At 39.9% G+C, this 24,728-nt stretch overlaps 1 protein-coding gene across 4 annotated transcripts in view; it reads left to right on the plus strand.

Annotated features, from left to right (window-relative positions):
* Positions 1–24,728, plus strand: part of ALDH1L2 (aldehyde dehydrogenase 1 family member L2) — a 72,109-nt gene that overhangs the window by 14,627 nt on the left and 32,754 nt on the right. For 3 of the 4 annotated variants that reach the window (XM_074402301.1, XM_074402303.1, XM_039472508.2), the window contains exons 3-12: positions 1,558–1,792; positions 3,664–3,829; positions 5,965–6,066; positions 7,580–7,669; positions 12,600–12,734; positions 13,922–14,047; positions 14,545–14,636; positions 16,728–16,875; positions 22,672–22,791; positions 23,393–23,520. In XM_074402301.1, the coding sequence (XP_074258402.1) occupies positions 1,558–1,792; positions 3,664–3,829; positions 5,965–6,066; positions 7,580–7,669; positions 12,600–12,734; positions 13,922–14,047; positions 14,545–14,636; positions 16,728–16,875; positions 22,672–22,791; positions 23,393–23,520 (1,342 nt within the window). The remainder of the gene's footprint in view (positions 1–1,557; positions 1,793–3,663; positions 3,830–5,964; positions 6,067–7,579; positions 7,670–12,599; positions 12,735–13,921; positions 14,048–14,544; positions 14,637–16,727; positions 16,876–22,671; positions 22,792–23,392; positions 23,521–24,728) is intronic. The other variant, XM_074402302.1, reaches the window with a different exon arrangement.

Here is a 24,728-nt window from a genome sequence, read left to right on the forward strand (position 1 = left end):
AACATCTTATGAACATTCACGTTTTGTGAACATTATTGTGCTGATCTCTCAGATTCTTCCAAATGGATTGATCAGGGGCTAATCCTGATGGTTGGGGTCCTTCAGGACTTCCTGCCAGCATTGAGGTTTTATGGTGGAGGCATCATCTCACCCGGAGTCAATGAATTTTGTTGTCCAGATCTAGGAGAAAAGAAAGCGACACAAAAACGCAGATGAAAAGCTTTAGTTAAAGACTTCTGGAAATTGCCTAAAATCAACATATATGCTATTATATATTAAATATATATAGTATATAAATATATATTACTATTACATTGTAAAAGTAATATATATTACTATATTATAAAACATATATAATATATACTATCATTTCTGTAATATATTCATACCATTATGTATTAATAATAGTATATATATACATATATATCTATAGACTGAAAAAATTTTTAGAGACAGGGTCTTACTTCAATGCGCAGGCTGGAGTGCAATGGCGCAATCATGGCTTACTGCAACCTGGAACTCCTGTGCTCAAGTGATCCTCCTAAGTAGCTAGGACTGCAGGTATGTGCCATCACACCCAGCTAAATTAAAAATAAATTTTTTTTTGGTAGAGACAGGGGTCGCATTATGTTGACCAGGCTGGTCTTGGACTCCTGGGTTCAAGCAATCCTCCTCCCTTGGCTCTCAAAGTGCTGGGATTACAGATGTGAGTTACTGTGCCTGACTGATTTTTAAAATATATACTACTTATATATAAAACTGTATACTTAAAGACATATATATATATACACTTAAGGTATAAGGCACATGGTAAAAATGACATTTCATTACGGAATAAATAGGCTTGTGCTGTTTGCACTTCGGTGGGCCGTTCCATTTTCATATGGGATTAGGATGGAGCCCTTTGTTTGGGAGGGGACAGCACTCTTCTCAGGAAGGAGACCTTGGTCTCTTCAGCGCAGCAAAACCCATATTGGGAGCTGAGCATGTATTCTGCATTCTTCGCCTCTCACCTTCGTGAACTTATTTGTTTGGTGAATTTGGAAAAAGACGGTAGAAAAGCTCAGCTCAGCACCTGCGCTCTTCATCTTTCAGGATCTGCCTGGTTGGCAGGGAGAATGTGTTCTGGTCGACAGTCTGTTCTGCACAAGGAGGGGAGAGATTCTTGGCTTTCTTACTGTGCCAGGGGTGAATATGTTAAATTGGTGGGTGAAGTATTAGCATTTGGCTCCAAATCTAAAGCTGTGTTCTTAAAAAGTTGTATCAGCAATAAAGTTACCATTTCGATCTAAAAAAGAAAAAGCTTTCATTAAAATCTTAAAATATCATCTAGCCAAAAACTTTTCAGTTCTAATTTATTATGCCTTAAGTATATAGGTAAATCACCTTAGTGTGATACAGTTACAACAGGTGAAATTCTAGTCACAATCTAAATTGTTCTTCACCATGTTTTATTTGTAAATATTTCATGAAACTATAAAATTACAATATGTGAATTCATAGCAATGTAAAATTATGGCTAACTTGTAAAAAAAAAATCTTCTTTTTTATGCTCAGCTTTGGTGGCAGAGAAAGATGGGACCCCTGTGTTCAAGTTCCCTAAATGGCGAGTCAAGGGCAAGACCACCAAAGAGGTGGCAGAGGCCTACAGATCCGTGGGTGCAGAGCTCAATGTACTCCCTTTCTGCACTCAGTTCATCCCCATGGATATAATTGATAGTCCAAAGCATGGCTCTATCATCTATCACCCATCCATCCTGCCCAGGCACAGAGGAGCCTCTGCTATCAACTGGTGAGATTTTCTCTTTTTACTTTTTTTTTTTTTTCTTTTTTTTTTGAGATGAGGCCTTGCTATGTTGCTCAGTCTAGGTTCAAACTCCTGATCTCAAATGATCCTCCTGTAACGTAGCTGAGATTTCAAGAGTGTGCCAGAACACCCAGTGAGACTTTTTAAATTACAGAGAGGATGAGTCTATTTCCATTGCCTACCTGTTTTTTACCTAGGCGATCAAGAAATAGGCATGCTTGAACAACTGTGAGGTCCTGATTGGTTACTACTATTGCATGAACTCCCCTGAGATCTAGACATACTGCGTGAAGCAGGACAGCATTTCACAAGAATAGCCTATGGAGTACTAGCTCCATTCATTGACTGTTACTAGGTATTGAGCAAACAAAGGTTTTATGATCAGTAAGTTTGGTTTATGCTGGATTTTTAATTGCTGGATTCATTTGACCTATTAATATGGGTTTTAATGTCAGTATTAAAATCCCCTAGAGGAAATCTGAATACACAATGTTCCCAAACTTATTTGACCACAGAAATTGTTTTTTTGCCTAGAGCATCTCAAGTACATTTCAGGAAATGCTGAATTACTTGAAATGATCATCAGGTAATGACTTGCAATGAAGAACTGATCATCTTCATTGTCCATCTTCCCCGTTCAACCCCAGGCTTCTTGAAGACTTTGCCTAACATTTCTATTGCAATTTTCCAGTGTCAAGAACAGTGGCTGGTAAACTGTGGGTACCTAACACCAAAGGGACACAATGCTGTGGGTTAAGGCAGGCCTTCCGACCCTTTCTGCCCTCTCTCCTTTACCTGCCTGTCTTCCTAATACTCCTCTGTGTCAAATTGTTGGAATAAGCCGGAAGCCTACACTTGGTTTAAATGTGATGAAAAGTATTAATTGTATTTAAATTTTGATTACATGAATTGATTTCTTTTTGGCTCTTATAAATAATACACTATTATTTAGTAAATATCTTTGCACTTAAACTTGTATTTTTTCTCACTTTACACTGTCTCCACATGCAGCATCATTGGATCAAAGCATATCAATATTTTCAGAATCTTGATAACAATTCCAGTTAATTTCTTAGTATTTCTGAAGAGTTAATGATTGATTGATTTAGGTCTTGATTTATAGCTCAGAAGTAAAATTTATTTACCTCATGGGCATGGCTGACTTACATCATACTCTCTCTGTATTAGCTTACTCTCTGATATGCTTTTAGATGTATTTATTCACAGATCTAGCTTATTGTTTGTGTTATAAGCTTCTGGAGGGCCAGCATTTTTCTCATAGGCTAAGGTTCATAGTGCACAAAATACAAATAGTTGAATTAATCAGCCATCTTATACTATAATTTACGTAGAAAATCTAGAGCTAATTCTAGTCCTAAATAAATCTTACACCTGAATTAATTAGCACAACTTGAATTAATAATCAGTTCTTTTCTTCACATTCCACAGAGTATCCTATCTTATCTTCTGTTTTTATTCTGGCTAATAGAGGGTCAAGTTCAATGTAGGAATTGAACCCAAGTGGGCAAATTACTTGATCCTGAAGTAGAAAGCTGACCCCTGGGAGTCAGTGAGTGGTAGTAACGATAGACTCTAATGCCTTTTTGAATTCACTGCATTTCATTACTATACATCAACAAGAAAGGCTGAAGATATGAGGATGTATTATATAAAATAGCAGTACCTGTAGGCAGTGCTTTTTATGAGCTCTGACATCTCCCAGTTCTACTGTTAGTTTCTCAGCTTCATTCATTGTCTACTTTTCCATTATAGCTACCTTACACTTTAATATCACTCATTCATCACTTTATGATATAGTTAACCAACATTTTAAATTAAAATTCTTCTCTTCACAGGACTCTAATTACGGGAGATAAGAAAGCTGGGTTTTCTGTTTTCTGGGCTGATGATGGCTTGGATACAGGACCCATCCTTCTTCAGAGATCATGTGATGTTGAACCCAATGATACAGTGGATACTCTTTATAATCGGTTTCTTTTTCCTGAAGGAATCAAGGCCATGGTTAGTATATTTTGCCATCCAGAATTTAGTAAACCTTTAAATATTTTTGAAAATATTTTTTCTTTTATTAAGAAATTATCCATATGAATTTTCACTAAAAATATAAAATTTAAAAACAAGGTTGGGCATGGTGGGTTACGCTTATAATCTCAGCACTTTGGGAGGCCAAGGCAGGCGAATCATGGGGTCAGAAGTTCGAGACCAGCCTGGCCAACATGGTGAAACCCCGAGTCTACTAAAAATACAAAAAATTAGCTGGGCATAGTGGCGGGCAATAGCTGTAATCCCAGCTACCTGGGAGGCTGAGGCAGGAGAATTGCTTGAATTCGGGAGGTGGAGGTTGCGGTGAGCCAAGACCGTGCCACTGCACCCCACCCTGGGTGACAGAGCAAGACTTCATCTCCAAAAACAAACAAAACAAAATTAGGTTTTCTTTTTTTCAACTAATGGGATGGTATATTTAGGATGGAAATCTGAACTTTTCAATTTCTTAGTCTAAGAAGCTGACTTGTTCTTCTGACAGCAGTGATCCAATGGATACAGTAGCATTTAAACGGCTCCATTTCTTTTGCCAAATACTTGAATCTTCAACCTGGCCTACAATGATTAATTGTAAAGAAGTATATAGAATCCGCCACCATGCCCAGCTAATGTTTTGTATTTTTAGTAGAGACGGGGTTTCACCATGTTGACCAGGATGGTCTCGATCTCTTGACCTTGTGATCCACCCGCCTCAGCCTTCCATAGGACCTGAAGACATTTTGCTATGTAATTTGTCATGGAAATGTAAAAGTACTTTAAATTAGGCTCTGTAACAGGGTGAAATTTGGTGTTGCTATATTTATTCAGAGGCGCTCTGGGGCAAAAAAATCCCAAAACATGTATACCATCAAATAAAAATATTGAAATATTAGCCTGTAAAAATATTGAAAGCCTCAGCTGATCATTTTGATGTCATTTAATTTTTTTCAGAGCTAGCATGAGAGAATACAGCAGTAGCTATTGATTCAGGAGGGAGGAGAGCAGTGTTTTGCTTGTATCATTTAATGATTAAGAAGATAGGGCTTTGATGTCAGAAAGAACCAAGCTCAAATTTCCATTCTACCTCTTCTCTGGTGTATGACACCAGACAAGTCACTTAGCCTCTTTAGCTTTGGTTTCTTCATCTATACAGTGTGGATAATACCACCTGAATTGTAGGGCAGTTGTGAAAATTAAATGACATTATTTATGTAAAGCACCTGGCCCATGGTAGCTACTCATAAAATTATCATTACAGTCAATATAGTGTTATGTGTGTTCAGTGAAATTTGCTGAAGCTGAAATTCCAGACCTAGTTATAGCCTAGATGGAGGTGGGTGGACTGAGTTGTAAACTCGGCTCTGTTCTCCTGCGGCTCTCTCCATGTGTTCTTGGGTAGGTTGGTCAGCAGCTGTGAGTCCTTAGAGAGAAATCTGAGAACTTGAACTCACATAGGCCTCCCAGTGAAAATGGGAGGCTGTGGACTCAAGGCAAACATAAATATGACAGAGAAGAAAATGCATGATACTTCCCAAAGACAATCAAACTCATGGATAGATTTTAACTTTTTTAATTCCACGTCTCTTAAACTAGAAAGCAAGTTGAATTTATTAAATACAATAAAGCATCATTTTTTGGAAACATCATGATGAGTAAAATAACTCACAAAGACTTATAATTGTATTCCTAACATTTCCAGTGAATCACCCAGAGAAGTGGCAGTTTGTTTAAACAAAGGAGTCATTTTTAAGAGGGCAGACTTCAACTGGCAATAGATAGACCTGGACACAAACCTGTTTCTGACACCTACAAGCTCGCCCTGTGATCTCGAGCCAATTGCTTAGCTCTTTTTCTAAGCCAGTTTCCTCACGTGTAAAACAGGAATAACAATATCCACCTTGCAGAATTTGTGTTATGTTTACAAAGGATATTTTACATAAAGTAGCTACCACACTGCTCATCAGGATGGACCTGAAGAGATGGTAGTTTTCATCATACTCTGACTCTCTGAACAGCTTTATAGGTAGTAATGCTGTTATGCAGAAATTTTAGTCAAATAGACCATGCCATTGTTGATCACTGGGCTGTAACACAGGTGACGTCTTTGGCCTTAGGTAGAAGCTGTCCAACTCATAGCCGATGGAAAAGCTCCTCGTATTCCCCAGCCAGAAGAAGGAGCAACATATGAAGGTATCCAGAAAAAGGAAAATGCTGAGGTATTTATATCAACTCAATGACACATCTCAGAGTTCATGGCCCTCGACCTTTCAGTAGTTTCCCACATACTACGATCTTGCCAAAAGGTAGATCTGCAAGCCAGCCTGCCCTAGCCCTACCTGTTACAGTAGACAGCCAGACAGAAGCAGGAGAGGGGAGTCCCCTAAAGAAAAAAAAGTCTGGGAAGACTCACGTCCGAGAGACCACCCTAAATTTGCATATTAACAGTATCTCTAGTGCTGGAGTGGGTGGGCACTTAGTCAAATATGCACAAGTAGGACAGGCGATACTATGCAAATGAACAAACAAGCAAATAAAAAATGCCCAGAAACCCCTCTTAAGACTGACTGCTCAATAATCCTTCACTTCAGTAAAATGTCAAAATATTGCTAGCTACATGCTAATGAAAAGAGCAAAGGGGATATTCCTTAAAAAAACCTGGCATGTTGCCGGGCGCGGTGGCTCAAGCCTGTAATCCCAGCACTTTGGGAGGCCGAGGCGGGTGGATCACGAGGTCGAGAGATCGAGATCATCCTGGTCAACATGGTGAAACCCCGTCTCTACTAAAAATACAAAAAAATTAGCTGGGCATGGTGGCGCGCGCCTGTAATCCCAGCTACTCAGGAGGCTGAGGCAGGAGAATTGCCTGAACCCGGGAGGTGGAGGTTGCGGTGAGCCGAGATCGTGCCATTGCACTCCAGCCTGGGTAACAAGAGAGAAACTCCGTCTCAAACAAACAAACAAACAAACAAACAAACAAACAAACAAAAAAACCTGGCGTGTTGGGCACACTGGGAGCAGTGGCTCATGCCTGTAATCCCAGCACTTTGGGAGACTGACAATGGAATCACTTGCGGCCAGGAGTTCGAGACCAGCCTGACCAACACAGTGAGATTCCCTCCCTCAAAAAACAAAAAACAAAAACCTGGAGCCATAAGTACAGCTTAGGGCAGAGAAAGAAATTCCAAAAAAATACACAGATGCAATAGGTATAGATTTGGCCACTATACAGCCTTCCTGTGGCAATGGTAGTAAACAAGACAACCATCAGGTAATATTCACACCCAACACCAACCCACACACACCAACTAATGATATGAAGGGTTCCATAAGCCTGAGACAAAATCTAGATGCAGACAAAGCAGAGAACTAAGACCACAAACAAACTAGAAAAAAAAAAAGAGGCAGAAACTTAACAGAGGTGGGAACTTACTAATAAAAACCCAACATAAAACTCTCCAACAGCTGCTGGCCTACGCCCCTCAACAGCTCACTCTACTTCATCTCTACAGAGCACACTGTCCCTTTAAACAACCCTCTGCTTTCCATTGTCCTTCAATAAAGTCTCTTTTTTGCTAAATCAGCCACCTGACAAAATACCTTCTCCAAAGAGGTAAAAATTCCTTTACTTCCCAATAACATACTCATTTCTGCCTCTGATGGCAAGAAGCATGTTTTATTGCCATTGAGGTTCAGTCTCGGAAGCTCAGCTTGTATTTTGTGCCTTCCTAGATTTCTTGGAACTGGTCTGCTGAAGTTTTACATAATTGGATTCGAGGTCATGATAAAGTCCCTGGAGCCTGGACAGAGATAAATGGACAGGTATGTTCTAGGGACCACCTCCCCTCAACCTCCAACCCCGATTATTACCTTTGTAGGGGGTAAATTACAGATAAATCTGGGCTTCCCATGGTTCTTCCTTGGTCATAAGGTGGGTCTGTGATTCACTCTCCTCTTTACTCAGCATGTATTGAGTATTTATTGTGCAGCAGACACTAAATCCAGCCCTTGATCTCAAGAAGCCTGCAGTTTTATGGGGAGTGCCGAGAAATAAATAAACACTCTCAGTGCAGTAACATAAACACTATCATGGAGGCTGAGACTTGGGCATATTAGGAAACACTTCCTAGAAAAGCTCATTGCAGCCAGGCATGGTGGCTGATGCCTGAAATCCCAGCACTTTGGGAGGCCGAGGTGGATGGATCACCTGAGGTCAGGAGTTCAAGACCAGACTGACCAATATGGCAAAACCCTGTCTCTACTCAAATTACAAAAATTAGCTGGGCGTGGTGGTATGCACCTGTAGTCCCAGCTACTATGGAGGCTGAGGCCGGGGAATAGCTTGAACCTGGGAGGTGGAGGTTGCAATGAACTGAGATCGTGCCACTACACTCCAGCCTGGGCAACAGAGTGAGACTTCATCTCAAAAAAAAAAAAAAAAAAAAAAAAAAAAGAAAGAAAAAAAAAAAGAAAAGAAAGAAAGAAAAAGAAAAGGAAGAGGTCACTGCTTTGCTCGAACTTCAAGAAGAGTTAACCAGGTTGAGAGGAAGACAAATAGGTGAAGCCCCAGAGATGAGAGACTCCAGCACCTACTCAAGGACTTGCAAAAGGAGTTCAGTGAAGCCAGGGTCTGGACTGTGAGGACAGCATGGGAAGAGCTGAGGCCAGAGAGGTGAGCGGGGCCTGACAGGTCTTCTATCCATGGGTAATTGACTCAGCCCAGGCTGTCAGGTTTCACCTCTTCCAGGAGGTTTCCTGATCTCACATGTCCCGCCTGGCAGGCTCGGATGTCCCATCTCTGAGTTCCAGCAACACCCTATCTACCTCTGGTATGGCATATCATATATTGTGAGGGTCTCTTTATCTATCTCCCACAACATTAGACTCCTTAGGAGCAAGGGGTTCATGTGATTGTCTTGATAATCTCAGCAGTTAAGCAGGATTCTGGGCACATACTAAGTGCCAATAAAAATTCATGGGATCAATGAGTGAGCAAGGGAGAGAGTTGAGTTTAATGGTTAAGAGTGCAAGATCTGGGCCAGGCACAGTGACTCATGCCTGTAATCTCAGCACTTTGGGAGGCTGAGGGGGGTGGATCACAATGTCAGGAGTTTGAGACCAGCCTGGCCAACATGGTGAAACCCCGTCTCTACTAAAATTATAAATTAGCCAGGCGTGGTGGTGGGTGCATGTAATCCCAGCTCCTCGGGAGGCTGAGGCAGGAGTTTCACTTGAAGCCAGGAGGTGGAAGTTGCAGTGAGCCGAGATCGTGCCACTGCACTCTAGCCAGGGCAGCAGAGCAAAACTCTGTCTCAAAACAACAACAACAACAACAACAACAACAACAACAACAACAACAACAAAGAGTGCAGGATCTGAAGCCAGAATGCTTCTATTAAGATTCTGGCTGTCCCACTATTTACTGTGTAACTTTGGGCAGGTTACTTAACCATTGGTTGCCTTGGTTTCCTCATCGTAAAATGGGACTAATAATACTACCTCCCTTAGGTTAAGGGTAATTGTGAAGATTAAATGTGTGGGCCGGGTGCGGTAGCCCACACCTGTAATCCCAGCACTTTGGGAGGCTGAGGTGAGAGGATCAACCAAGGTCAGGAGTTCAAGACCAGCCTGGCCAACATGGTGAAACCCTGTCTTTACTAAAAATAACAAAATAAAAAATAAATTAGGCAGGTGCAGTGGCATGTACCTGTAATCCCAGCTACTTGGGAGGCTGAGGCAAGAGAATCACTTGAACCTGAGAGGCAGAGGTTGCAGTGAGATCGTGCCACTGCACTCCAGCCTGGGCAACAGAGCAAGACTCTGTCTCAAATTAAAAAAGAGTTTAATACATGTTAACTCATTTAAGTACTTAGTCCCTGGCCTAGAGTAGCTATTCAACAAACCATTATGGCATAATCATAATAGTGGTCCAGAAATGATAGCTGTCATCCTAGGACTGCAGTCCTAAATCAGTCAGTATCAGCGTCTCTTGGTTACGGTCTGGATCCAGTCCTGTTTCCATGAATGGACTCACAAAGCACCCTGTGCTTGTCATCACTTATCACCCTGCACTGTAATAGTCTGGTTATCACTCTACATTGCCCCTCACTGATGCCCACCCCAGCATCTCCCCAATCACCCAAACCCTACCTTCAGGCTATAAAGGTTGAGAGCTTTTTTATCTTTTTTTTTTTTTTTAGAAAGAGAAAAAGAATAATAAGAACAAGAATAAAGAAGAGGAAGAAAGAGAAAGAGGAAGAGGGAGAGAGAATGGGGGTATTGCTTTGTTGCCCGGGCTAGAATGCTCTCTAAATATGGGTATGCCTATAATTGTCCTTAATAATGGAGACATGAAAGAAAATGAGGGAAGAGAGTAACAAACAAGGAGCCAACTAACATTTCGTTTAAACTTCTAAGTTGATATGATGTGGTACTGATAAGAGTGTACATTTTGTGTAAAGTGGAGAGCTCTATAAATGTTAATTACGTCCACTTGTTCCAGATCTGAGTTCAAGTCCTGGACATCGTTGTTAATTTTCTGTCTCATTGATCTGTCTAATATTAATGTTGAAGTCTCCCACTATTATTGTGTGGGAGTCTAAGTCTCTTTATAAGTCTTGTATGTCTGGGTATTCCTGTATTGGGTGCATATATATTTAGGACCTTTAACTCTTCTTGTTGTTGCATTGATTCTTTTATCATTATATAATGTCCTTCTTTGCTTCTTTTGATCTTTGTTGCTTTAAATACTATTTTAGCAGAGGCAAAAATTGTAACTTCTGCTTTTTATTTATTTATTTTTGCTCTCTGGTTGGTTGGTAAGTCTCTCTCCATCCCTTGTTTTGAGTCTTTGTGTATCCTTGAATGTGAGATGGGTCTGGATGCAGCATACAGTTTTAGTTTTTTGTCCAAATTGCCTGTCTGTCTTTGAATTGGGGAATTTAGTCAATTTAAATTTAGAATTAATAATGATATATGTGAGTTTAATACTGCCATTTAATATTAGCTGGCTATTTTGCCCATTAGTTGATATAAATTCTTCATTATATTGATGTTCTTTACTTTTTGGTATTTTTTAGAAAGGCTGATACTGGTTGTTCCTTTCTATGTGTAGTGGTTCTTTCAGAAGCTCTTGTAAAGCAGGCCTGGTGGTGATGAATTCTCTGAGTGCTTGCTTGTTCACAAAAAACTTTATTTTTCCTTCACTTATGAAGCTTAGTTTGGCTGGATGTGAAATTCTTGGTTGAAAGTTCTTTTCTTTAAGGATGTTGAATATTGGTCCCCACTCTCTTCTGGCTTGTAGGGTTTCTGCTGAGAGATCTGCTGTAAGTCTGATAGGCTTCCCTTTGTGGGTAACCTGACCTTTCTCTCTGGCTGCCCTTAGTATTTTCTCCTTCATTTCAATCCTGGTGAATCTGACGATTATGTGCCTTGGAATTGCTCTTCTTGAGGAATATCTTTGTGGTGTTCTCTGTATTACCTGGAGTTGAATATTATCCTGCCTTACTAACTTGGGAAAATTTTCCTGAATAATATCCTGAAGCATATTTTCCAGCTTGGATTCATTCTCTTCGTCACATTCAGGTACACCTATCAAGCGTAGATTAGGTCTTTTCACATAGTCCCATATTTCTTGGAGACTTTGCTCGTTCCTTTTTATCCTTTTTTCTCTAATCTTGTCTTCTAGTTTTATTTCATTGAGTTGGTCTTCGACCTCTGATATCCTTTCTTCTGCTTGATCAATTCGGCTGTTAAAACTTGTGCATACTTCACGTAGTTCTCGTATTGTGTTTTTCAGCTCCATCAATTCACTTATTTTCCTCTCTAAATTTTGTATTCTTGTTGACATTTCGTCAAACCTTTTTTCAAAGTTCTTAGTTTCTTTAGATTGTGTTAGAACAAGTTCTTTTAATTCACAGAAGTTTCTTATTATCCACGTTTTGAAGCCTGCTTCTGTAATTGGAACACACTCGTTCTCCATCAAGCCTTGTTTCGTTGCTGATGAGGAACTGGGATCCCCTGCTGAGGAAGAGGCGTTTTGATCTTGGGTATTCTCAGTCTTTTTTGACTGTTTTCTTCCCTTCGTTGTAGATTTATCCATCTGTGGTCTTTATAATTACCGTCTTTATAATTGGGTTTCTGAGTGGACGTCCAACTTATAATGATTCTCAGCGCCGAAATCTGAGCAACCCACTGCACCGACTAAATCAGCGGCGTTAAGATTGATGGTGCTTTTCTGACTCTGCACCAAGAACCGACACTCAGAGGCGCCGGCAAAACCGCCTTGCCGGTCACAAGAGTCGCGCTGGCGACCCGTGGGGCTCCTCCACTGGGAATCTCCTGGTGCGTGAGCAACAAGAATTCATGTGAAGGTGTGGCGTCCTCTCGTTCTTTGCGTTTTCACTGGGAGCTACAATCCCGAGCTGCTAGTGATCAGCCATCTTGGATCTCTCTCCCGAGAGCTTTCTTATCTTATTCACCTTGGTATCAATGTGAATATGTGATAAATGCATACTCATGTCACCTGGATGTGGGACATTTTGGAAACTCTCCAATGACATACTCACAGACGGTCTCTTGCATTGTGTCATTTCTATGGATGTTTTGAGACAGCTTCTCCTACTGTGGTGTCTCAATTTTATTACAGATGATAATCTGAACATCAGTGTTTTTGCAGGGAATGATGCTTGTATATACCACTGTGAACAGCTTTTCTCCTGATTTTACAATCTGGGTTTGATCTCTTTACTAGATGGTCACTTTCTATGGCTCGACATTACTGACTAGCTCTGTGCCTCCTGGAGAACCACTGGAAATTAAAGGTGCCAAGAAGCCTGGTCTCATTACCAAAAATGGACTTGTTATTTTTGGTAACGATGGAAAAGCAGTGAGTGTTCAATATGGCTGCCTATGAAATAACCTTTTGATTTTCTTCTATAACCCAAGTTATTAAGGGAATAGCTTTCACAAAGTAATCTGGCTTTGCACTGGGATATGGGGAAGTTGGGACATCTGTACCTCCATTGCTGGCTGGGGAGGAGCTGGCTCTAAATATTCTGATGGAGATGAGGTGTCTCAGGATGGGCCCCACAGACTTTTATAGGCTGCCTTGTGTAAAGGAGAAAGAGGCCAGAATTCAGTGCAGAGAGAAGAGTGTGAGTCCCTGCTTCCCACTCTCTGGTCTTGGGCAGGATGATTCTCCCCTTTGAGTCTGTTTTGCCACCTACACAACAGAGAGGAGAATCTCTCATCTGTCTGCCTTTCCACTGCCTGATTCTGAAGGGATCAAGTGAAATGGACGTGGCCCTCCTCAGATGCCCCTTGCCACTGATCCACCAGGCAGGTGCCACCTACACTGCCTGTGCTCAGGACGGTTGGCCCTGGGCCTCAGTGTGCCCTTGGAAAGCTTCCCAATGAAGCATGCAAAGGTAATTTGTAGCTTACGGATATTTTCCGGTTGCTGCAGGATAAGTCAGTTAAGACTGTAGGCTTAGAGTCCTGCCAGTGCCGGGTTCTACTCCCAGCTCTGTTACTTACTATCTGTGTGACTGAGCAAATTACTGAACTTCATTTAGCCTCCCTTTCTGTATCAGGGAATAATAACGGCATCTGCCTCCATCAGCATTTATGAGATTAGGTGAGATCTTTCAGCACATGCATGCATCTTTTTTTTTTTTTTGGCATCTGTGCTGCCAAAGTGAGCACTCACACATGCATTTTCCAGCATGGTGCAGAGCAAGTGCTCAGAGGCAGCAGCCGCGGCAGTATAGCAGTGTCTGTTATTTCACAATAGACTCCAGATATTCAAATACATACCTCTGAGTGTCAAATTTTCTAGGACTTACTTTCTATTTTGAGATGTACCTATCCCTAGACCTAACTTTCTCCTTTCTGCTGCCATCATTCAAATGCCATTTCAGCCCTTTTACACATAATGGTGAATGCTTTTAATCCATAATTTTGTATTTTTCCAAATAATCTTGCCCTTATTTGCATATAACTATAGGACTCCTCCCACCAGCCTCACTTTTGCATTGTCCCAATTTTTATGCTTGTTTCGTTGCTATTTTGTAGCTAATGGTGAGAAATCTGCAGTTTGAAGATGGAAAAATGATTCCTGCCTCTCAGTACTTTTCAGCGGGTGAGACGTCAGTGGTAGAACTCACAGCTGAAGAGGTGAAGGTGGCGGAGACCATCAAGGTGAACACATCATAACCTTAATGTTACTGTTATCTTAGAAAACTGAAGCATGTTTGTAACTGGTACCATCGGTCTTTTTTTGTATTAGCTGCAAGAGGAAATGCATATGCTCAAACACAGTACATACAAGTTGAATTTTCACATAAGTCATCCAAGGCAGTTCCAGCTTGGCATGAGGGTTAGGGGTAAAGTCATTCAGGGACCCAGTTTCTGTTATTTTCAAGGTCTCCCTGGGGGACATCTCCATTCCAGACAGCCAGAAGGACAAAGGAGCGTGTAGAATGGTGTGGAGGAGGTCTTCACGGGCCAGGACTGGGGTGGTGCAGGTTTCTTCCACTCCTGTTCATTGGCTGCGTCTAACTTGGAGAGATGCTGAGAAACGTGGTCACTCTGTGTGTACAAGGTGAAGAGGAAATCGGTTTGGTGAAGAGCTAGCTAGTCCCTGCCACACTGTTCTACGTGGAACTTTCCTTAACAAAAGTTTCCTTTTCATGTAGGTCATCTGGGCTGGAATTTTAAGCAATGTCCCTGTTATTGAAGACTCAACAGACTTCTTTAAATCTGGAGCAAGCTCAATGGATGTTGCTAGGTAAAACCACGACCTTATGACTCACTAGGGATTTCCTCACTAGGAATTTTGACTTTGGCTTTGACAGTGAAATTTACATTCTTTGTTCTGGATTTGACTTCCCTATCATACCTATTTATGGCACATCTCTATTGTTTTTATTTTTTTATTGTGGTTTCCATGGTCAAGCAGACATATCTGTCTGTTTAGTTCTCTTTGTTGCTAACCAGAAGTTGTTTTCATATCTTCTGTATACCTAAAAAAGCAACCTTTAGAACTGCTTGCATCTTTAAAAAATTTGTCCTCCCAGTTTCTTAGCTAATTTTCCTCCAGTATGACATCAGAATTGAGAAGCTCTGGGTGAGAATGCTAACAGGGAATTTCCTATGGAGCCTGGTCCAGAATATTATCTGAATAATATCTGATACCTGATAATAATAATATAACCAGAATAATATCTGATACCAGATATTAATTATGCTTTCCCCAAAATCTTTTTTTTCTCCTACCCCTGGTCCCCCTGCAAATTGCCCAGTAAGATAGATCTAGAATGAGGGTTAACAGGCTATTTGCAAGGACAAGTGTAATCACCCTATAGTCAGAATTTCTCCACAGAGGTTTAGAGCAAGTTGAAAGGGCTTGAGTCCCAGAGAGCCTTCTCTCTGGCAAGAAAAGTGGACCAGGATCCTACTGGTGCAGCATCTTGCAGAAGTGTTTTTCTTTGAGCTACTGGGATAATGAGACAGCTGGGAGCTCACCATGGGCTGTGCAATCCCTTGATGGTGGGTACAGTGAATAGAAGCTAAGAGGATTTGATCCCAAGCTACATTGTGGCCATTCACTAATTAAATTAAATAAAAATGTTCCTCCTCTTGACAAAATCCTTCACATTGACAAAGCAATGTTCCTGATGAATATTCTCTCTCTTTACTCATTTATTTAACAACATTGATTGAACATTTACTACATGTGAAGAACAGTTTTAGCACTGAGGTTATAGAGTGTAAACTAGACAAGGTCCCTTGATTCATGGAGGTTTTATTCCAGAAATCAAAACAATCATTTCAAGAGTGTTTTCCAAAGTCAAGAGTTTTGGTTCCTCAAATTATAGATTTCTCAGAGCTGTGATTCATGAGTTCTCAGAAACTTCTAATTAGCTTAACTAAAGATTGTAACACTACATTATGGTGATTGTTATTACAGATAGCATATCACTCTGTCATCTAGGCTGGAGTGCAGTGGCATGATAACAGCTCACTTGCACTAGCAGCCTTGCACTCCTGGGCCAGCCATCCATTCATCTTAGCCTTTCTAGTGGCTGGGATTACAGGCATGAGCCATCGCACCTGGCCTCAGTACTGTATTATTGGCACTTTTTTTCTTTTTGCTAGCAAGATACTTCTGCAGGAATTACTCACTTTCTGTTTGAATGTCCAGCTTAACATAATCATCTGATATTATTACCTTGATTATAAAGATATCATCTCTTTTAGAGAATAAATGATTGAACAACAACCATGGTGGACTTTCCACACTGTACCTCGTACACTATTGCTATTCAAGAAATGTCAGATAACAGCTGTAATTTGACAAACTAACAGTCCAAATCAAAGGACTGGAAAGACTTCAAAAATCATACTGACCTACTGCATGGTTCCAGCTAGTACCTATGTTACCTATATAATGCAAACAAATGTCTATCTTATACTTGTAATTTAGAGAAAATATTCTACAATATGACATTCATCTCTCATAATCTTTACAGTTAAGAAGTGTCTGTTTCTTATTCCTTGATTATATATGAAAGGAAAGGAGTTGACTTTATATGTTCCTTGCTATCTTGCTTGTAAGTAATTAAAATATTTTTGCCTTGATTTCTTTTATTTTTCGTCATGGATGAAGTTTTAAAAAACTGCCACTGTCCTTTAAGATATATTTTTAATTTCTTGCCCCTAGTCTTATCAACCTCTCTGATGAGTACCACAGAAGATCTCATAGGATATAAATAGGCATGTGATGTCTTACCTCAAAACAACTTGACAAACATAAATAACACGGTTTTGCTAACCCCTCTTAAAATCTAAGTAATGCGAAGCTGGTGCTTACTTTAAGGCTGGTGGAAGAGATCAGACAGAAATGTGGTGGGCTTCAGTTGCAGAATGAAGACGTCTATATGGCCACCAAGTTTGAAGACTTTATCCAAAAGGTCGTGAGGAAACTGAGAGGAGAAGATCAAGAGGCGGAGCTGGTTGTAGATTATGTAAGCCTTTCCTTGATGTTACAACATGAAATCAGTGAGATCCATATGCTACAAAAGAATGCTGTGCCTATTCACCATTTGTTTTTATATTTATAACCTTTAAAAAATAACAGCTTTACTGAGATCTAATTCAGATGCCATAAAATTCACCCTTATTTTTTTTTTTGATACAGAGTTTTGCTCTTGTTGCCCAGGCTGGAGTGCAATGGTGCAGTCTTGACTCACCACAACCTCTGCCTCCCGGGTTCAAGTGATTCTCCTGCCTCAGGCTCCTGAGTAGCTGGAATTGCAGACATGTGCCACCATACCTGGCTAATTTTGTATTTTTAGTAGAGATGGAGTTTCTTCATGTTGGTCAGGCTGGTCTCAAACTCCCGACCTCAGGTGATCCACCCACCCCGGCCTCCCCATGTGCTGGGATTACAGTGTGAGCCACCGCGCCTGGCCCAATTCACCTTTTAAAATGTGTATTTTGAGTTAGTATATTCATAGAGTTGTGCAACTATCAGGCCATCCAATTTTGGAACATTTCCATCATCCCAAAAAGAAGCCCTGTACCCACTGGCAGTCATTCTTTACTGTTTCAGGCCTACCTCGTACAAAAAATGTTCCAAAATTGGATAGCATGATAGTTCCTAGAAAACATTAATCTCTTTTCTGTCTCTATGAATTTGCCTATTTTAGAGATTTCATATAAATAGAATCAAATAACGTAGCTTTTTGTTTCTGGCTTCTTTCTCTTAGCATAATGTGTTCAAGGTTCATCCACGTTGTATCGTCATTTCATTCCTTTTTCTGGCCAAATAATATTCTATTGCATAAATATACCACAGTTTGTTTATCCATTCATCAGTTGATGTACATTTGGGTTCTTTCTACTTTTTGGCTATTATGAATAATGTTATGAAAATTCATATATAAGTTTCTGCATGAACATATGTTTTCAAGTCTCTTGGGTATATACCTAAGAATGGAACTCATGAGTCATATGGTAACTCTATGTTTAACTTTTTTGAGTAACTGCCAAACTGTTTTCCAAAGTGGCTCTACCATTATATAATCCCACCAATGTATGAGGGTTTCAACTTCTCCATATCCTCGCCAATACTTGCTCTCCTCTGTTTTTTCTCTTTTAGCTGTCCTAGTGGGTGTGAAGCGGGATCTCACTGCGGTTTTGATTTGTATTCCCTAAAGCCTCATGATTTTGGGCATCTTGTCATATACTCATTGGCCATTTGTATTTCTTCTTTGGAGAAATGTCTGTTCTTTCAAATCCTTTGCTCATTTTTAAACTGGTGTGTCTTTTTATTGCTGAGTCCTAAGAGTCCTTTGCATATTTTGGATACTAGATCCTTCTCAGATATAAGATTTGCAAATATTTTCTCTCATTCTGTAAATTTGCTGGAAACTTTCATGAGTGACCTTTGACACACAACAGGTTTTAATTTTGATGAAGTCTAATTTATCTATGTTCTTTTACCACTTATGCTTTCTATATGTCTTATCTGACACCTTTTTGTTCCTCTATTTCTTCTTCACTGCTGTCTTTTGTGTTAAATATGTCTAGTAAGTCATTTTAATCCGTTTTTTATTTTACTATATTTTTAAGCTATTTTCTTAGTGGTTGCCTTGAGGATTATAATTAACATTTTTTTCTTAAAATAGTCTAGTTCAGATGAATACCAACCTAATATCAATAATATAGGAAAGCTTTGCTGTAACATAGTTGTTATGAACTCCCCTAATTTGTGCTATTATTATCATACAAATTACATCTTTATACATCATGAGCCGACTAACACAGTTTTATAATTATTGCTTTATGAAGCTGTATTTTTAATGAGATAGAAAGAGTTAAAAATATATTTGTAGCAATGTTTATATTTACCTATGTAGTTACCTTTACCAGTGCTCTTTATTTCTTCATATGTATTCAAGTTAACCATCTAGCATCTTTTCATTTCAACTTGAAGGATTCTTCTCAGCATTTTTTAGACCAGGTATGCTAGCAGTCAATTTTCTGGTTTTGTTCACTTGGGAATGTTTTAATTTCTCCCTCATTTCTGAAGGATGTTTTTGTTGGGTATAGAGTTTTTGGATGGTACTTTTCTTTTATCGTTTTAAATGTTTCATCATGTTGCCTTCTGGCCTCCATGGTTTGTGATGATAAGTCAACCGTTAACTTTATCAAGGACTCTTTTGTATGCTGAGTTCCCTGCTGCTTTTGAGATTTCTTCTTTGTCTTTGTTTGTCTTTGATTATTTGTTATGATGTGTCTAGGTGTGGAGGCTTTGAGTTTTCCATCAGAATTTGTTGAGCTTCTTAGATTGTGGATTCTTGAAATGTGCAAGTTAATGTTTTTCATCAAATTTAGGAAATTTTCAGCCATTCTTTCTTCAAATGTTTCTCCTCTCCCTTCTCCCTCTCTTCTATTTCTGGTTCTCCTTTTATGCATATGTTGGTATACATGATCATATCCCACAAGTCTCTGAGGCTCTGTTCATTTTTCTTTATTCTTATTCCTTCTTGTTGTTTAGGCTTTTCACCTGCTTGAATCTGCTGTTGGGTTCCTCTAATGAATTTTTTATTTCAGTTATTGCATATTGCAACTTCAGTATTTTTATTTGGTTCTTTTTAAAATAATTTTTATCTCTTCATTGATATTGTCTATTTGGCAGGACATTATTCTCTTACTCTCCTTTAATTCTTTAGACATGGTTTTCTTTAGTTCATTGGACACACTTACAAAAGCTTATTGAAAATCTTTCTTTAGCAAATCCAAAGTCTAGGCTTCTCCAGGGATGGTTTCTATTAGCTGCTTTTTCCACCTGTGTGTAGGCCATACTTTCTGTTTCTTTGCATGTCTTGTAATCTTTTGTTGAAAGGTGGCCATTTAAAATAATAGACTGTGGTAACTCTGGAAAGCAGACCTTCCCCCCATCTCCCTTTACCACATTTGTTGCTGTTGCTGCTACTGCTTTTTTGTTGTTGTTGTTCAACGACTTTCTTGATAATTCTGTAAAGTCTGTATTTTTTATTGCTTGCCACTGCTGAAGTCTCTTTTTGGTTACCTTAATGGTCATCCAATGATCTGGCATAGATTTTCTTAGACACCTTGAACCAATAAGCATCCAGCCTTTGCAAGGGGGCTGTCTGTGTGTGTGCTGGGATACACCTTCAGTGTGTGCTCCAACAGGCAGTTTACAACTCTGCCTTAGCCTTCACGCTTCCTGCCTGCACAGAGCCTCAAGGTCATCCAGAGTTAAGAGATAAGGGCCTTCTGAGGTCCTTCTTGGGCATGTGCACAAGCCCTGCATGTGTATTGTCCTTCTGGATTCCCAGGAATATGTCAGAGCTTTTCAATGCCTCCTATGGATATCTCATTCCCAGTTATTACGCTTAAATTTGGTCAGCCATTTGTTAGTCTCAGTTAATATCACTGCTGTGGGCACTGCAATATTAAATAATTGCCACTAATTATTTTTGACAAATGACCCAGGGATAGTGTTGTTAGTGCATAACAAGCTCTGAGTCAGAACAAATAAACACAAGCCCAAGCCGGGGATGGTAGCATGTGCCTGTAGTCCCAGCTACTCAGGATGATGAGGCAGGAGGATCACTTGAGTTCAGGAGTTTGAGACTGTGATGCACTTGATCACACCTGTGAATAGCCACTACAATTAGCCTGCACAACATAGTGAGACCCCGCCTCTAACAACAGAATATCTCTGAGAGTGGAGCTTTTCAGGGAGCTTCCAGGAAGGCCAAATAGTAACAGTTCTTTGGGGATAAGGCTTGTGGAGAGCTCCAGACCCATTTCATTGCCATCAGTGGCTACCAGGCTGCTGGTTTTCACAGCTACCATAGTGGCAATGATGGTTTTTCAAGGATATTGCAGAGCTTTTGAGAAAGATGGAAATGGGGCATTTAATACGCCATAAAGCTCACTTTTCTTACTGTGATTCAACTATTCTTCTTGAAATGGATTACTGCAAGCCTTTGGTTAATTTCCAGAGTTCTGAGAGAAGTGATTTGAACAATATTTTCCAGTGTTCTCATTGCTTTTATGAAGGAGTGGATTTTCAGAGGTCCTTACTTTACTGTCCCAGAAGTTCTTCTCACCCATTTGTTTTTAACAAGAATTTGGAAAATCTGGAAAGCAGTTTAGCATCATCTGGTTAAAAACATGAATTCTGGAGTCAGACCAACCTAGGTTTGAATCCAAGTAGCATGACTTACTAGCTGTGTGACCTTGGGCAAGTTACTTAACTTCCCTACCACAGTTTGCTCCTATTATTACTCTCCATCATTTTTTTATTTTTTATTTTTTTTGAGACGGAGTTTCGCTCTTGTTACCCAGGCTGGAGTGCAATGGCGCGATTTCGGCTCACCACAACCTCCGCCTCCTGGGTTCAGGCAATTCTCCTGCCTCAGCCTCCTGAGTAGCTGGGATTACAGGCACGTGCCACCGTGCCCAGTTACTTTTTTGTATTTTTAGTACAGATGGGGTTTCACCATGTTGACCAGGATAGTCTCGATCTCTTGACCTCGTGATCCACCCGCCTCGGCCTCCCAAAGTGCTGGGATTACAGACTTGAGCTACATCGCCCGGCCGTACTCTCCATTATTATTATTTCCTCCATTATTATTACGCTATTTATAGGGTATAAAATTTGATTCTCCCAGCAATTCTCTGTGGTAGATATTATTATTATATAATATTATTGTTATTACCCTATAGATTGGGTAATTATTATTATTACCTGCAAAACATTATAGTATGCACATAATATGAAACATGCCTTCTGTTACTTGATTCATATCACGTGGTTTATAGGGTAATAATGTTATATAATAATAATATATTATATTATATAATGATAATATCTACCTCAGAGAATTGTTAGGAGAATCAAATTAGGTGCTACATGTAAGACATTCAGCATATTCCCAGAATGATAATATTAGAAAAGTGGACTGTTTGCAGGGACTGAACACATCAATTCCCATAAAATTTCCTTCATTATATTCTACATAAACACAATGGAAATAGCTCATAGATCATGAGCACTCTGTGGAAAAAGGCAAGAGACCTTCTTCCTATTGTTTGTTTCTTTTTAAAGCTTTGACAATTCCTCTGTATGAAATACTTTTTTAAATAGTTAAATTTCCTTTTAATACTTTGCATTGACATAGTACCTCAGTTTTTCCTCACAATAACTATGAAGCCAGTATCATTATCCCCATCGCACTGTTGAAAACAACTGATCCTCAACGAAGTTCCTTGACTAACTTCGATTTTCTTGCCAGCCACTGGCAGAGAGTACAATTTAGGCTACACATGTGCAGCAGACAAAAAGTGAAAACAGCGAAAACCGGGAGGAACTTAAGGAAAGCAAACTTAAAATGGCACCAGTGCAAAAGGAAACTCACTGACAAAGGCATTTTCAAGGATTTCAGGGAAAGCAATAGCTGCGCTCCACCAATACCGCCACTAGATGGTGGTATTTCCATTATCTAGAGGTCTTGTGAGTTACCTTTCATCTGCCTAAGAGAGAAAATCAGAGAACTCTGTAAAGCCTGAGCTAGAGCAGTTCCGTCATCACAGCTTCTAACCTCCTGGCCAAGGCAAGCATCTTGAGGGCCACATCTCACATATACATATCTTCTGTACAGTCGGAACTAGAATTCCATTGACTTCTCCCTCTGCATGAGTGAATATGCTTCTTTATTGCTTTTTAACATCAAATCGTTAAACACGGAAAGCTATTGACTCTATTGGTATAATTCTCTCAGGTTTCAAAGGAAGTCAATGAAATGACAGTAAAAATGCCATACCAGTGTTTCATAAATGGACAGTTCACAGATGCAGACGATGGAAAGACTTACGACACTATCAACCCAACGGATGGATCTGTGAGTAATTCTTAAGTGTGTAGTGATCACTGGTCATGGATTTGTAGTTTATACACCGTGGTAAAACAGGCAGTCTTAAGAAACTCGATTATTCCCTCACTCTGCCTCTAAGCACTTTACACAAATGGACTTCATGCTTCCTTTCAATGACTCAATCCTGGTACCAGCTGCTATGAACTGTAGTAACCTATTTTATAGAACATTTATGATGAACTTAAACAGGTAGGTAGCTTTATGTATATACATCAGAGGCACTCATCTGCATAGAGCTACATGTGAAAAAAATTTTCAGACTTTGAAGACTCATGGCAAGAAATTCAGCTTTCCTAAGGCACTGGAAGAACTAGAGTTGTTCATTTTCCTAAATATGTTCTTCCATAAAGTAGTATGACATGAGAGGTACTAAACTTCTGGTTCACAATTTTCATATTAAAATTGTTCTTTTTCTTTACCATAGTACTGGATATACTCATTTTTCATCATAACACTCTTTTTGGATTTTATCAGTAATACCCTATATTTTTCTATTAATACAATATTAATTCCAAGAACCATATTTTCATATCTCTGATGTGGCCTATTTTTACTTATCTCGAAATAGATAATATGCAAAGTATCCTATGCTTCTTTGGCGGATGTTGATAAAGCAGTAGCAGCAGCAAAAGATGCTTTTGAAAATGGCGAATGGGGAAGAATGAATGCAAGAGAAAGAGGAAGACTGATGTACAGGTATTTTTTTTTTTTTTTTAACAAGTCTAGTAGAGACAGGGTTTCACTATGTTGGCCAGGCTGGTCTCAAACTCCTGACCTCAGATGATCTGCCTGCCTCAACCTCCCAAAATGCTGGGATTACAGGCATGAGTGGTAGCATGTGCCCATAGTGCCAGCTACTCAGGAGGCTGAGGCAGGAGAATTGCTTGAACCTGGGAGGTGGAGGTTGCAGTGAGCCAAGATTGCACCGCTGCACTCCAGCCTGGGAGAGACAATATCACTCTGTCTCAAAAAAAAAAAAAAAAAAAGAAAAAGAAAAGCAAGTCTACTACCTTTGGATACTGACTTACATTGCCAAGATTTAAAAAATTCTTGCAAAACATTCTAGTATGTACCTAATATGAAATATGTCTTCTGTTACTTGACTCATATTAAATCCCATATATGTGAGTTCCTGATTATGTTAGTATGCTTGCATCAGGCAGGGTCCCAGCTGGAAAAGAAGTTTAATAAATAACTGTTTACAAAGATGTGGGCAAGGGAATCCAATAAAGGATACTAAAGCATCTAGGCAGGGCTAGCAGCAGGGGGAAGCTGCTGTGCCTTTAAGGCCTGAAGGGACAGAAGAAGGAGCTGTTACTGGAATCTGGCAAGATCTGCATCTATAGAAAACCACTCTCCAGTGGAGGGACATGGCAGCTTCTGAACCACAGCCTATCAGTGAGGGAGCCAGGGAATCCAATTCCCTGACAACGTTTTCCTTCAGTGCACCAATCTCCTGCAGGTGCCTCCCAGTGGCCTCTCATTGGCCAAGCCCAATGTGAGAGCAAGGGAGCCAGGTGATGTAGTCTGTCAAGGTCATTCACTGGGGTCAAGGTCACATAGCAGTGTGGAGAATGGATACAGAGAGTGGCAAGTGGAGAATATCTAGCATTCCACTGTTTTCAAAAACAAATTTTAGATCAACTTGATGTGTAAGTCATAGGAACAAGGAAGAAAAATAATAAGGACTGGGAAGAATATTATAAATCAGTAACTAAGGATATGAGTAGTAATTAGATTCAGTCATAAATTCCATTTGCTGTTTACCTAAAATAAATATCTGATCTAGATCAAAAGGTATGATTTGGCTGTGTCCCCACCCAAATCTCATCTTGAATTGTAGCTCTGATAATTCCCCTGTGTCATGGGAGGGACCCAGCGGGAGGTAATTAAATCATGAGGGC

The sequence above is a fragment of the Saimiri boliviensis genome, chromosome 7 (genome assembly GCF_048565385.1).
Source record: "Saimiri boliviensis isolate mSaiBol1 chromosome 7, mSaiBol1.pri, whole genome shotgun sequence".
Classification (NCBI taxonomy): domain Eukaryota; kingdom Metazoa; phylum Chordata; class Mammalia; order Primates; family Cebidae; genus Saimiri; species Saimiri boliviensis.